Consider the following 15885-nt stretch of genomic DNA (forward strand, 5'->3'; position numbering starts at 1 on the left):
AGGCAGAAGATGAGGCATGCTTCCTCCAGGTGTCAGGTGGCTGGAATTTGGCTTAGGCAACCCAGGATTTCCATGTCCTTGGCAGAGTGGGAGGGGGAGTTGAAGTGTTTGGCCACAGGGCGGTGGGGTTGTTTCGTGCTTGTGTCACAGAGGTGTTCTGCTAGTGGACCATTTCAGAGAACATCGCTGGGACATGCGCACTAAACAACCCTGTGGCCAAACACTTCAATCCCACCCACTCCACCAAGGACATGCAAGTCCTGAGCCTCCACCACTACCAAATTCTAGCCACCAGACGCCTGAAGGAAGACGCCTCATCTTCCACCTTGGGACCCTCCAACCACATGGATTTCACCAGTTTCCTCATCTCCCCTCCCCCAACCTTATCCCAGATCCAATCGTCCAACTCAGCACTGCCCTCTTGAACTGTCCATTTTCCTTTCAACCTATCTGCTCCACCCTATCACTATCACGCCCATCTTCATCTACCTATCACATTCCTAAATGCAAAACGATCTGCACAATATCCAAGCTTGGGCTGTAAGACACTATCAGACAGGAGATGGGAAGTACAGACTGGAAGCAATTGTTCCACAAAGTGCATGTGGAGACTGTTTAAGGAGCAGGTGTTGCAAGTGATGCACAAATTTGTTCCTCTGAGACAGGTAAGAAAGGATAAGATTAACCTTGGATGACGAGAACAGAGGAGCTTCTCATCAAAAGGAAGGCAGCAGCTTACATAAGGTGCAGGATGCAAGGATCTAGCACAGCTTTAGAAGATTACAGGCTTGCTCGAAAGGAGCTCAAATGGACTGAGGAGAGCCAGGAGGGGGCATGAGAAAGACTTCACAGGAAGGATTAGGGAGAATCTAAAGGCATTCTACTCATATGTGAGGAATAAGAGAATGATCAGGGAGAAGGTAAGGCCGGTCAGGGATAGCATAGGGAACTTGTGTGTGGAGTTTGAGCAGATAGGGGAAGCCCTAAATGAGTTTTTTTTGCTTCGGCTTTCACTAAGGAAAGGGACCTTGTTGTGAATGAGAACTTTGAGGAGCTGGGATACAGGTTTGAACAGATCAAGATTGATGAAGTTGATGTGCTGGAAATGTGGACAAACATTAAGATTGATAAATCCCCAGGGCCAGACCAGATTTATCCTAGGCTGCTCCGGGAAGCAAGAAAGGAGGTTGCTAAGCCACTGCCGAAGATCTTTGCTTCCTCACACTCCACAGGAATCTCACTGGAGGATTGGAGAGAGATGAATGTTGTTCCTCTTTTCAAGAAGGGGAATAGGGAAATCCCTGACAACTGCAGACCAGTCAGTCTTACATCTCTGGTCAGCACGGTTTTGGAAAGGATTCTGAGGGATAGGACTTATGACTATTTGGAAAAGCATAGTGGGATTAAAGGCAGTCAGTATGGCTTTGTGAGGGGCAGGTTGAGGGGTGGATTAGTAAATTTGCAGATGACACAAAAAGTTGGAGGTACCTTTGATAGTATCAAGGGCTACTGCAGCCTGCAGTGCGACATAGACAGGATGCAGAGCTGGGCTGAGAAATGGCAAACGGGGTTCAACCTGGATAAATGGAAGTGATGAATTTTAGAAGGTCAAACTTGAATGCTGAATATAGGATTAAAGACAGGATTCTTGGCAGTGTGGAGGAACAGAGGGATCTTGATGTTCAACTACATAGATCCCTCAAAATTGCCACCCAAGTGGATAGGGTTGTTAAGAAAGCATATGGTGTTTTGGTTTTCATTAACAGGGGATCAAGTTCCAGAGCTGCGAGGTTTTGCTACAGATCTGAAAGTACCTGGCGAGACGACACTTGGAATATTGTGTCCAGTTTTGGTTGTCCTACTATAGGAAAAATACAGAGACTTTGGAGAGGGTGCAAAGAAGGTTTACCAGGATGCGGCCTGGGCTGGAGGATTTGTCTTATGAAGAGATTTTGACTAAGCTTGGGCATTTCTCTCTGGAAAGGAGGAAGAGAGGTGACCTGATCGAGATATACAAGATAATGAGAGGCATGGATACAGTCAATAGCCAGAGACTTTTCCCCAGGGCAGGATTGACTGGTATGGGGGTCAATATTATACACCTAATGTTAAGGTCTTAGGGAGTGTTGCTGAATAAAGACCTTGGAGTGCAGGTTCATAGCTCTTTGAAAGTGGAGTCGCAAGTAGATAGGATAGTGAAGGCAGCGTTTGGTATGCTTTCCTTTATTGGTCAGAGTATTGAGTACAGGAGTTGGGAGGTCATGGTGTGGCTGTACAGGACATTGGTTAGGCCACTGTTGGAATATTGCGTGCAACTCTGGTCTCCTTCCTATCGGAAAGATGTTGTGAAATTTGAAAGGGTTCAGAAAAGATTTACAAGGATGTTGCCAGGGTTGAAGGATCTGAGCAACAGGGAGAGGCTGAACAGGCTGGGGCTGTTTTCCCTGGAGCGTCAGAGGCTGAGGGGTGACCTTATAGAGGTTTACAACATTATGAGAGGCATGGACAGGATAAATAGACAAAGTCTTTTCCCTGGGGTTGGGGAGTCCAGAACTAGAGGGCATAGGTTGAGGGTGAGAGGGGAAAGATATGAGAGACCTATAGGGCAACTTTTTCACACAGAGGGTGGTACGTGTATGGAATGAGCTGTCAGAGGAAGTGGTGGAGGCTGGTACAATTACAACATTTAAGAGGCATTTGGATGGGTATATGGATAGGAAGGGTTTAGAGGGATATGGGCCGGGTGCTGGCAGATGGGACTAGATTGGGTTGGGATATCTGGTCGGCACAGACAGGTCTGTTTCCATGCTGTACATCTCTATGACTCTATAACTCTATAACCTTAGACAACACCTTCTAAACTCTCAACCTCTTCCATCTTTAAGGATCAGGGCAGCAGATACATGGGAACAGCAAGCTCCCTTCCAAGCCAATCACCATCCTAACTGGGAAATATAACCACCATTCCTTCATTATCGCTGAATCAAAATCCTGGAATTCCCCAAGGATATTGTGGATCAATCTATAGCACATGGACCTGCAGCAGTTCAAGGTGGCAGCTCATCACCTTCTCAAGGACAGTCAGAGACGGGCAATAAATGCTGACCAGCAAGGGACACCCACATACCCACAAGTAAATCAATAAGGTCTAACAGCATGCAGAGCCTTCAGGACCAGTGTTTGACTGTACCATATACCATGTTTAATGCAAGATTATGGCATGGTGGCTCAGTAGTTAGCACTGCTGCCTCATAGCACCAGGGACCCTGGTTCAATTCCAGCCTCAGGCAACTGTCTGTGTAGAGTTTGCACATTCTCCACACCCTCCTCTCGGTGTCCCAGTTTCCTCCCACAGTCCAAAGATGTGCAGGTTAGGTGAATTGGCCATGCTAAATTGCCAATGTGTTCAGGGATGTGTAGGTTAGGTGCAGTCATCAGGGGTAAAGGAGAGCAATCGGGTAGGGGAATGGATCTGGGTGGGTTACTCTTCCAACAGTTGGTGTGGACTGGTTGGGCCAAACGGCCTGTTTCCACACTGTAGGGAATCTTTGATTACATATTAAAAGTTTGAAAGACTTTTAAACAATTGCAGAAAAATATAATTTGTTACTATATATCTCCTTCTCAAAGTTCCAAACACAATTTATTGTCTTGGATTGTGGGTGTTACTTTGCAGATTATGTCACAGTGTCAGAATTTGTTGCCCTTCCCTAATTGCCCTCAAACTGAGTTTACTGTGGGTTTAGAGTCATATGTCAGCCAGTGTGTAAGGTTGGCAGATTGCCTTTCCTAAAAGGATTTAAGTGAATCTGATGGGTTTTCACAACAGTGGACGATTGAGTAATGGTCACCATGGCTCAGACTAGTTTGATTCTACACTTTTATTAATCAAACTTCATGGTGGAGGGTTTCAAACAGGCCTGTCTGGATTTTGAGTTCAGTACAGAGTTCTACTATAACTTGATGGCTGTGTTCTTGTGCAACCCTGCATTATTGAAAAATCATGCTTTAGAAACAGCACTTAAAGCATTGGCATTGTAATTTTATTAATGCCAACAGACATTTTAAAGTCTGCACTTTAGAAACAGTGTGCCCTATTCGTCAAACACATCACCGCAAAATCGCGCTGATGAAACATGCATTATAACAGAACGACCTGTATCATTACCATTACACCCCACATTCTGAAACAGCCAATCCCCATTATAGGTGAAACAGTGGTCAACTACCTTTAATCTGGTGGACTGAATTTGCTGCTCGCACTGTGAACTGCTCTACTTTTTTAGATTTTTTTTGTAAGATTACTTACAGTGTGGAAACAGGCCCTTCGACCCAACAAATCCAACTGACCCGCCGAAGCGCAACCCACCCATACCCCTACATTTACCCCTTACCTAACACTACGGACGATTTAGCGTGGCCAATTCACCTGACCTGCACATCTTTGTGACTGTGGAAGGAAACCGGAGCACCCGGAGGAAACCCACGCAGACACGGGGAGTACGTGCAAACTCCACACAGTCAGTCGCCTGAGGCGGAAATTGAACTCTGGCGCTGTGAGGCAGCAGCGCTAACCACTGTGCCACCCACAAACTGAGAAGACTAGTTGCAGGTCACGAGATTACTTTGTGAAATAGTCTGCAACATCACCCCATTGCAATTCCAGTTTCATTATTTTAGTTCTGCACTCCACTCGAACCTCTCTGTCCTCGGTCTGTTACAGTGCTCCAAATAAGCTCAATGAAAACAGCATCTCATCTTTCAATTTGGCACTTAAATCCATCCAGACTCAACATTCAGTTCAACAACTTTAAAGCAGCTTCTGCTTTGTTTCATAGAATCCCTACAGTGTGGAAGCAGGGCATTCAGCCCATCGAGTCCACACAGAGTCTCTGAAAAGCATCCATCCACCCACCCACCACCCTACCCCTGTAACCCTGCATTTGGCATGGCTAATCCACCTAACCTAGACATCCTATAAGACCATAAGACATAGGAGTGGAAGTAAGGCCATTCGGCCCATCGAGTCCACTCCGCCATTCAATCATGGCTGATGCGCATTTCAGCTCCACTTGCCAGCATTCTCCCCGTAGCCCTTAATTCCTCTAGACAACAAGAACCTATCAATCTCGGCCTTGAAGACATTTAGCGTCCCGGCTTCCACTGCACTCCGTGGCAATGAATTCCACAGGCCCACCACTCTCTGGCTGAAGAAATGTCTCCGCATTTCTGTTCTGAAATGACCCCCTCTAATTCTAAGGCTGTGTCCACGGGTCCTAGTCTCCTCGCCTAACAGAAACAATTTTCTAGCATCCACCTTTTCAAAGCCATGTATTATTTTGTACGTCTCTATTAGATCTCCCCTTAATCTTCTAAACTCCAACGAATACAATCCCAGTATCCTCAGCCGTTCCTCATATGCGAGACCTGTCATTCCAGGGATCATCCGTGTGAATCTCCGCTGGACACGTTCCAGTGCCAATATGTCCTTCCTGAGGTGTGGGGACCAAAACTGGACACAGTACTCCAAATGGGGCCTAACCAGAGCTTTATAAAGTCTTAGTAGTACATCCCTGCTTTTATATTCCAACCCTATTGAGATTTGAGGCAACATTGCATTCGCTTTCTTAATCACAGACTCAACCTGCATGTTGACCTTTAGAGAATCCTCGACTAGCACTCCCAGATCCCTTTGTGCTTTGGCTTTATTAATTTTCTCACCATTTAGAAAGTAGTCCATGCTTTTATTCTTTTTGCCAAAGTGCAAGACCTCGCACTTGCTCACCTATAATCCTGATCATTATAGGTAATTTAGCACGGCTAATCCACCTAACCGGCACATCTTATGACCATGAGATGAAACCCAGGCAGATATGAATAGAATGTGCAAAGTCCCCGCTGACAGTCACCAGAGGCTGGAATCAAACCCAGGTTCCTGGCGTTGAAAGGCAGCAGTGTTAACCACTGAGCCACCATGCCACCACTATTTTTGATGGCAACAGTCTTGGTGGTACAACAATTTCCATTTCCGTCTCTTCTGTTTCTAGTACTGGTCTCATTACTTGTTTTTGTCATTTTATTTCACAGAAATTCCCATCTGGTGGTTCCCACCTCCCATCATACTTTACTTAAAACTGTTAAAATATCTAACCTTTGCCACTTCGGACTAAGGGCAACCAATGTGAAACATTAACTGTTTGTCTCTCCACAGATTGGAAAGGTATTAGTCATTTTGTCCATTGAATGGAACTGCACTAGCAGAGAGACACCCCATGAGGGCCCATGAATGGGCAAGGATATTACATCAACTAGAGGCAAGCTAGCAGGTGCAAATGCTGAACCTCACCACATCCACAAGTGACTGTGAATTTCTGTTTTATTCAATCCAGCTACATGGTACACTACATAGCATACACAGTATAGAAACAAGCCAACCTAACCAGTCCTTTCTGATGTCTGACTCCTCCCATTTTTCATCATTTGTCATCATAACCTCTTATTCCCCTTCATACATTGATCTAGCTTCCCCTTAAATATCTTCATACCATTCACTTCAAACATTTCCCATGGTACAACATTCTACATTCTCATAACTCACTTGATAAAGATTCTTTCAAAGTCCCAAAAGGATTGGATTTCTTGGTGACTACCTTATACTGGAGGGCCACTAGTTATTCTATTCCTCACAAAGTAAAGCATTTTATTTACATCTCTCCTCTCCAAACAGTTCATTGTAAAGATCTCAATCAGACCACCCCTCAGACTTCATCATTCCAAAATAAATACAAACATCCTGCTAGTGCTTTACTGATATGTATGCCCCCACATTTCTGCTCATCAGCCACCTCCCAACAAAGTGTTTGTTGTGAGTTACGTAGGCAGAGTACTACGCTATATCTAACCCCATTCTGCACTTGTCCCGAGAGGGTTTGATGGTGACAGTATGGAAGGAGCTTTTCTCTGCATCTAATCTCATTTTACAATTGGCCTGAGTGTGGCAGATGGGGACATTGCAGAGAAAGCTTTTCTTTGTATCTAACCCATGCAGTACCATGAGTGTTTGATGGGGGCAGTATTGATCAAGGGACCTTTACTTTTAGTTTCAGAGAGAGAGTAGAGGTAGTTTTACTCTTAATCTAGTCCCATGCTACATCAGCCTTGGATACTTTATTCTTATGGGAGTGGGACTTCCTTTATAACTCTTTACTGAACACTAGAAGATATGCATAGTAGCCAGTGGAATGTGCTTTACAATCATTGCCTCACAATGAAACATAGACACCTTGCATCCTAACCTGCTGGCAGTCGCCAGGGATCCTTATCAACTTCAGGGGAAGTTTTCAGCATGGTCCATTCCATGTTGCTCTGGACCAGAAGTTCAGGTTGGCTATCAGAGGCAAACTTCACACTATAATTATGTTCAGAGTGCAGGCACTGCTTTTTGGCACTTGGCACTTTGCCATCCTTCGGTGACCACAATTGTTTGCCCTGCTGTTTGTCTGGAACTTTCTGTGGGAAAAGAAAATGAGCTCAGTGTCAGGCAAAACCTGTGACCTCATTAACCAGTGCTTCCAACTCATTGCTCATTTAGAGGGCTTCATTCCCCTTTCAGCTGCGCAGTAAATTCCAGTGGAGGGACCAGGGCTCTATTCAGCGGCCTTAATCAGTCCTGGCCCATTAACAGAAACTATGCTCCAACTTGGCTCAATGGTGATACTCTCAAGATCATGACTTCGAGGCCCACTCTGGAGACCAAAGCACATTCAAAACTGACGATCCAGTGCAGTATTACAGGAGACTTAAGAGCAGACACTAAACGGAGATCCCATTTGCCCTCTCAAGTAGATACAAAACACCCCATGATACTATTTCAAAGGAAAGCAGGAAGGTTAGCTCTAGTTTCCTCAAGGCTAAGATTTGTACGTCAGGAAAGTCCCAAAAATAGAGTTTCTGATTACTATCACATTGGCTATTTGTCAAAGTTTTCCATTCAAAACTTGACTGCAACAATAACTATACTTCACACATAAAACACTGGTGTTAATGGCTTTGACACATCCAGAGATCATGATAGACACAATGGATTCCTGCTGTGGAAGTCAGGAAAAGATCCCCCCATCAGATCGGCAATAAGATCTTTCATGGCCAGCAACATTCCCTTGAAATGAGTGAGAACTATTTTGATGAACAACACCTACTCCTACAGCCCAGCCTCCATTCAAGTGGACGCTCACTATTGGCAGTGCTTCCTGTTTTCAGAGCTGACAATTTGTGAACCATTTACTCACCAGAAGAAAACAGCATTGTAACCTCAAAGAGGGTCAGTATTATTCAGGTCACACAAAAAAAAACAGGGCTGATCTATACCCACCCTCTGGTTGACTTTGCTGATTGGTTTAATTGTGAACCATGAACCGGGCTGAAGTGGTCTCCGAGCAACAACTATTGCTCTTCCCAGCAAGGTCATGACTGTGACTCACTGGGTGCAGAAAGACCACAGAGCTCTGACACTTGGTTGTGAGACACTAATTGCACTGCCCTCTTGCTGTCAGACACTGTACGGCTGGTGTGGGCGAGGGTGCAGCCACTTTGAGAAGGAGGCACCTTGTCGGACTATCTGGGGGCACGTGATCCCAGTCTCCATGGCTGGAATTCTAATGAGCTGTACATGCACAGTCCACTGTCACTGAGTCACTGCAGCCCATGGTCACTGCACTTTCCAGAGGAATATTGCCTATCCTTTCCAAACTGACAGCAATGGTCCATGTTTTGCAGAGCTTTGGTGCTTTACTTCCTTTAATTAGGGGATGTGGGTATCACTGACATGACTATCATTTGGTCCCCTTCCCTAACTGCCCTTGAACGGAGTGTCCTGCTCAGCCATTTCAGATTCAACCACCTTGCTGTGGGTTTGGAGTCACATGTAGGCCAGACCAGGTAATGGAAAGTGGATTTTTTTTCCCCTCCCCCCATAGGACATTTGTGAACCAGATAGGTCTTTATATCAATACATTATAGCTTGTGACTAATTTTTTTTATTCCCAATTCATTATTTGTGATGAAATTTCACCAGCTGCCATGATAGGATTTGAACCAGTGTCTCCACAAGAGTAGCCTGGTCTCTGGACTGACACTACCATTGCAGTCCCACCTCGAGAATGCCACTGGGTGTTCAGTCTTTCTCCTCACCATAAAGCTTTCCCTGCAGATAGTGGACACTGGCTTCATGATATTCTGAGTGGTACAAATCCCTCCCACAGTCAGACTCTGCTGCTTATTCTCGGATTCCAGGGAGGCACACTCGAAGGATAAAGTTAATACCTGGTGCTTCTCCATGAATTTGCTTGGGAAGGAACGTCCACTTGGACACACGTCATTTACTGATGCACTGCAGCCAGGACCTGGAATCAAAGTCTGCTCAGATCTCTCCTCTTCCTCTCCTGCCCCCTCCAGTTGTCCTACCGTTCTTGTGAATGGCAGTCTGAGAAAGTCCATTGAGTCACTCTGTCCTGGGTGTGCACCTTGCGAACAGCCTACACGAAGAGATAAGAACAGCTCATTACAAGTGCAGCCTTGAGCAATGCCTTTGTAGAGATTGAAGACATGTGTACTGATGGTGACCTTGTAACCACTGTCATTTGTCCTATGGAAGTCTGTCATTCTGACCTGGTCTGGCCTACGTGACTCCAGACCCACAACAATGTAGATGATGCTCAACTGCCCTCTGAAATGGCCTGGCTACGATCGCTAGAAGGTGGACAACTTGGCACTGTAAACAACAACGGCAAACATAGCTCTGTAAACCCTGCAATGTCCTTCTTAGCTAGAAACTTGTGCCAAAACTGGGAGAGCTGTCTCACAGCTGAGTCCAGCTAAACAGTCACACTCATGGAATCATACCTTATAATGTTTCAGACACTACTATCACCATCCCTGGAGATATCCTGTTCCACTGTCAGGACAGACTAGGCAGAGGTGACAGCAAAGTGGTATACAGTCAGCAGTCCTCAACACTGACTCCAGATTCCATGAAGTCTTGTGGTATATCAGGTCAGACATGGGCAAGGAAACCTCCTGCTGATTACCATGTACCTTCCTCCCTTGGTTGAAGAATCAGTGTTACTCCATGTTGAACAACTTGGAGGAAACATGGCAGGTGGCGAGGCTCCAGAATGGAATTCCCCATCCAGAATTCCAAAGTGCACCACCAAGGCTTGGGCCCAGATTGGTCCTGCAGCAGGTAGTAAGGGAACCGAACAAAAAGGGAAATGCCACAAATGTGTCTGTCCGTGACAGCATCGGTAAGAGTGACCACTTCACAGTCCTTGGGGAGGCAAGGTCTGCCTTCACACTGAGAATATCTTCCACCATGTTGGATCATGTTAAATGGGACAGACTTTGAATACATCAAAGTGAAAGGACTCCCACATTAGAGAGCCCTCCACTGGGGATCCCCACCACCTGGTGGCATGTGGCACACCAAGGCGTGCCCAGGCAGTGGAGGAGGGAAAAGATGTGGATGGTGTGCAGCAGCAGTCTCTACAGGGCTTGCTGATTAGTTTGGAAATGTGAGGTGTCACATTGTGGTAAAAAACAAACAAGGGCAGGACTTATTCAATTAAAATCGGATGCCCTGGTGATGTTGCAGAGTGGAGACACCCGGGGTTCAGGTACATAATTCTTTGAAAGTTGCATCACACGTAGACTGGATGTTTAAGAAGGCATTTAGTACACTAATGCTTATTGCTCAGACTTGAAGTATAGGAGTTGGGACGTCATGTTGAGGTTGTACAGGACATTGGTGAAGCCTCTTCTGCTGTACTGTGTGCAGGTTCTGGTCAGCCTGTTATAGGACACATTTTTAAGGTGAGAGGAGAAAAATTTTAAAAAAGGACATGAGGAACAACTCTTTTACACAGAGTGGTTTGTGTGGAATTAACCACCAGAGGAAGTGGTGGATGCAGGTACAGATACAACATTTAAAAGATATTTGGGTACATTCTCAGGTAGGAAAGATTGAGGGATATGGGCCAAACACAGGCAGGTGGCACTGGTTTAGTTTGGGAACATGGTCGGTGTGAGGACTAGTTGGAACCGATGGGTCTGCTTCCATACTGTATGACTCTATGATTCTCTATCCCCCACTCAACCATTACCATCAATCTAGACAGTCAACCTGGTTCAAGAAACAGAATGAGGGCATGCCAGCAGCAGCACCAGGCATACCTGGGACAATGCAGCATACGCAACAAGTGACAGACAAGACTAAGCAATCCTACAACCAACAGATCAGATCTAAGCTCTGCAGTCCTGTCACATCTAGTCATGAATGGTGGAGGACAATTAAATAGCTCATTGGAGGTGGTTTCACAAATATCTCCATCCTCAATGATGGAGGAGCCTAGCACATGAGAGCAAAGAATAAGGCTGAAGCATACTCAACAATCTATAACTACAAGTGTTGAGTGTAGAATCTTGGCGAGAAGCAGTTCCACACAGAAGTCATTCTAGACTTGAAATAGTAATTGTGTTTTTTCCTCACTCTTCACAGATGCTACCAGAACCGCTGGGTTTCCCCAGCACTTTCTGTATTTATTCCAGATTTCCAACATCCACAGTATTTTGCTTTTACATGAGGGGAGTGGACCTGGCAGAACCCAAACTGAGCAAAGTATTCTGTTTCTCTGAAAATCTTATTTAACAGCTCCCTCCAAACCTGTGGCCTCGATTGTAAAGCCAGCAGACACTTAGCAACACTACCAAGCTCCCCTCCAAGTTGCACACTCGCCCAACTTTGAAATATATCGCCTTCACTGTTGCTGGGTCCAGAACGTGGAACTCTCTCCCTAACAGCATTGTGGGTAAACCTACACCAAATGGACAGCAATGATTCGTGAAAGTCACCACCACTTTGGAATTGAAATTAGAGATCACCAGCAACACATCCCATGAACAATTCTTTTTGAAAACTTGTGACAAATAAACTGCCAGTTGGAAGTATATGGAGTCATTATTTAAACTAAGGATCTTTTTTCCTTAAAACAGGAAAATCAGGTTGGCACATTTGATTGAGCTCTTTGATGAAGGTGGTGTTAATTTTTGGGCATGGTTATTTGAGAAGACCATCACAGCCTTGGAGACAGTTTAATAAGTGGTGGAGGAATTATGGAATTCAGCTCTGTAGAGAGAGACTGGGATTGGTTTGATTCATGACGAGGGTTTAGGGATGTTCAAAATCATGAGAAGTTTTAACAGAGTGGAGGAAAACGGTTTCTAATATGGGTGACAGGGTGAATAGTTATTTTTGCACAAATGAGTTGAAATGCCTTGGCCTGGATCTTTGACACAGAGGCAGGAAACAGGAGCCAGGTCTGATCTTGTATCAGAACCTGACCTCCAATGGGAAACTTACTGAAGATAAGATCCCACCCTTAAAATGGATATGGAGATGGCTTTCCTGTCCACTTAAAGGGTAGGAATGGAGATGGATCAGAGAAAGTGCAAGATTGAACCAGACACCCGGGGCAGGAATCACTAAGATTTCTCAGTGACCTAACAGAGAAATCTAAATGTGCTAAAGTCTTCCACTTAGCAGAAATGGCACAGGGGAGCCAGAGCAAATCCTCACTCAGTACAATTGAACGAGGCCACCTAAAAGGCAGGGAAATCTATCCTAAAATACTTCCCACCTTCGGACAGAGGACCTTCAGCCAGGCTATTGCAGAGCATTATGCTGCTGCTTTGCCTGAGCAGCCACTAGGTGCCTGTCAGTGAACCAGGCCATGAAACTTTACTAGGGTCAGCACACACTGGCACCAGCCGGAATTAAACACGGCCTCCTTCCTATCAACCTGAGAAGATTTCGTGTTTTGAAGGTGACACAGTTCTTAGGGGCGCGTGAACCCAAGGAAAGAGCATACCAGGGTACACGAGAAAAATCATTAAATTATACAAATAAACACAGAAACAGAGAGAATAAGAGTAGACCATTCACCCTGATCTTGGCTGATCATTCAACTCAGCCCCCCAATCCTCCTTTCTCCCCATACCCTTTGATCCCTTTAGTCCTAAAAGCTATAACCTTTAACCCTTTCCTTCTGATTTGGCCTCAACTGCTTACCGCAGCAGAGAACATTACGGGCTCACCACTCTCTGGGTGAAGAAATTTCTGATCTCAGTCCTACATAGCCTACCCCATATCCTTACACTGTGTATAGCACAAGAGCAACCCCACTGTGCCTGAATCAGCACTTGAAAAAGGGTGATTCAATTCATCCCACTCCTTCCCTCATTACCCTGCAGATGTTCCCTTTCAACTGCTTCCTTATGATAGTTCCCCCTTTTATTTGTTTCAAGTGCTCATCCAATTTCTTTTTTAAAAGTATCTATTGTTTCTGTCCCAATTCCCTCATGAGCAGGAAATTCTCGGGCTTACCAGCTCCAGAGTTCTGAAGGAGAGGATCTCATTCAAAACATCCAACATTCTTACAGGGATAGACAAGATCAATATAAGAAGGATGTTTCACCTGACTGAGGGGGTTAAGAATGAGACACTCTTGCAGAATAAAGGGAAGACCATTTAAAACTGAGAGGAGGAAAAACTTGACTAGAGGGAGGGGAATCTTTGGAATTCGCTATCACACAGAGGGACATGGAAGGTCATAGATTTCTAACATTAAAAACTTCAAGAATAATGTGGCTACAGCAGGAATATGGTGTTAAATACAAAAGCAGCCAGAATCTCGCCTAAGTGGCAGAACAGGCTCAAAGGGCTGAGTGGCCGACTCCTACATTCTTTACATTCATAAATAATACCCCACTGTAGGTCAGACATGTGGTTTACAAGGATGTTAAAAAAAGAGAGATACTTACTGTTTGGTGACATCACATTCTCAAACTCAAACTCATCGGTGCTGCTAGCAGTTGCTCTGAGTATCCCTTCAGCTCCTGGATGGATCAGGAAGTTGGCTGGGCGGATCAGGTTAGCTGGGCTCTCTTCTGTTGAAGATCTGTCCTGGTCATGACTTGAAAATGAGTCCTGGTAACAGGACAACAGTAAAAAAAAATCTACAGGTACTATTGGAATCACTGTGTCAAGAGCCCTCTCTCCTGAGGCCGGAATGTTATAAAGGCACTAGCCTGCTCCTTTGTGGTGGTAAAGCCAATGCAGAGTAAAACTGGAGAACAGTGGTGAGGATTCCTAATTAGTCATGTAATAGAAGGAACATTGAAGCTTCTTCCCTTACTGTCGTAGCTCAGAGAATTCACGCAAGGATGCATGATGGTGGGGGAGGCAATGGTCTCGTAGTATTATCACTGCACTGTTATTCCAGACACCTGGGTAATGGTCTGGGGACCCGGGTTCAAATCCAACCTACCATAGAAGACGGTGAAATTTGAATTCAATAAAAAGCTGGAATTGAAACTCTAATGATGACCATGAGACCACTGTCGATTGTCATGAAAAAAACTTGTGTGGTTCACTCATGTCGTTCAGGGAAGGAAACTGCCATCTTTACCTGGCCTGGCCTACACATGACTCCAGACCCACAGCACTGTGGTTGATGCTTAATTTTAGGATTGGACAATAAACACTGGTATAGCCAGTGACGTCCTCATCCCATAAATGAATTAATAAAGATTAAGACTCCCAGGGTGAAGTTTGGTACTTGCACACAAATATACCCACACACACACAGCAGCTATTGCCAAACTGGCCCCTGACCCAAAGCAGACGATACTAACAGCCTTAGACACAGTCAGCATGCGACTCTAACTTTCATAATACAGTTCTTTGAAGACGTAACTAGATAATTGAGAACCAGTGGATGTGGTGCATTGGAATTTCAAGCAAGTTTTTATTTTGTTTATGTCCTACATAAGAGGCTAGACAGGCAAAATTCAAATATGGGTAAGATACTGACATGGATTGAGAATTGGTTGTCAGACTGGAAATTAATTGGTCAATTTCCAGGAAGGAGATGACTAATGATGTACCATAGGATGCCATCTTTTTGTGCCCAGCTGCTCATGATATATAGCCATAAGTATTGAGTGTGTGGTGCTGGAAAAGCACAGGTGGCACAGTGGTTAGCACTGCTGCTTCACAGCGCCAGAGACCCAGGTTCAATTCCCACCTCAGGCGACTGTGTGTGGAGTTTGCACGTTCTCCCCGTGTCTGCGTGGGTTTCCTCCGGGTGCTCCGGTTTCCTCCCACAGTCCAAAAACATGCAGGTTCGGTGAATTGAACAAGCTAAATTGCCTGTAGTGTTAGGTGAAGGGGTAAATGTAGGGGAATAGGTCTTGGGTTGCTCTTCGGAGGGTCGGTGTGGACTTGTTGGGCCAAAGGGCCTGGTTCCACACTGTAAGTAATCTAATCTAAAAGCTCAACAGGTCAGGCAGCGTCCAAGGAGGAGAATGGATATTTCGGGCATAAACCCTTCATCAGGGAGGGACAGATATCCTAAAGTTTGCTAACACACAAAACTCGCTGGGATTTGCATTGTGAAGAGGATGCAAGGAATCTTCAGGATGATCTAAATCAGTTAAGTGGCTAACGCAGCATAATGCGGATAAATGTGAGGTTTACACTTTGGTGTGAAATACAGCAAGGTAGAGTGCTATTTAAATAGCAATATATTGGGAAGTGTGACATACACCAGTCAATGTAAGGTGCAGCAGTAATTAAGAATACAAATAGCATGTTGGTCCTCATTGCAAGTGAATTGGAGTTCAGAAATAGGGACGTCTTACTGCAGTTATACTGGACTTTGTGGAGACCACACCTGGAGTCATAGAAATGGTATTGTGCACGATTTTGGTCTCTATCTCAGGAGGATATGCTTGTCATAAAAGGATTGCAGCAGATGTTTGACAGGGTCTGTA

The 15885-nt window shown here is 45.0% G+C and overlaps 1 protein-coding gene across 3 annotated transcripts in view; it reads right to left on the minus strand.

Moving 5' to 3' along the window:
- The window catches only part of LOC140487800 (protein PML-like), a 40388-nt gene that overhangs the window by 12197 nt on the left and 12306 nt on the right, over positions 1-15885 (minus strand). For 2 of the 3 annotated variants that reach the window (XM_072587064.1, XM_072587066.1), the window contains exons 5-7: positions 13873-14038; positions 9322-9533; positions 7296-7509 (exon numbers count right to left, since the gene is read on the minus strand). In XM_072587064.1, coding sequence (XP_072443165.1) covers positions 7296-7509; positions 9322-9533; positions 13873-14038 — 592 coding nt within the window. The remainder of the gene's footprint in view (positions 1-7295; positions 7510-9321; positions 9534-13872; positions 14039-15885) is intronic. The other variant, XM_072587065.1, reaches the window with a different exon arrangement.

This window comes from Chiloscyllium punctatum, chromosome 17 (genome assembly GCF_047496795.1).
Source record: "Chiloscyllium punctatum isolate Juve2018m chromosome 17, sChiPun1.3, whole genome shotgun sequence".
Classification (NCBI taxonomy): Eukaryota; Metazoa; Chordata; class Chondrichthyes; order Orectolobiformes; family Hemiscylliidae; genus Chiloscyllium; species Chiloscyllium punctatum.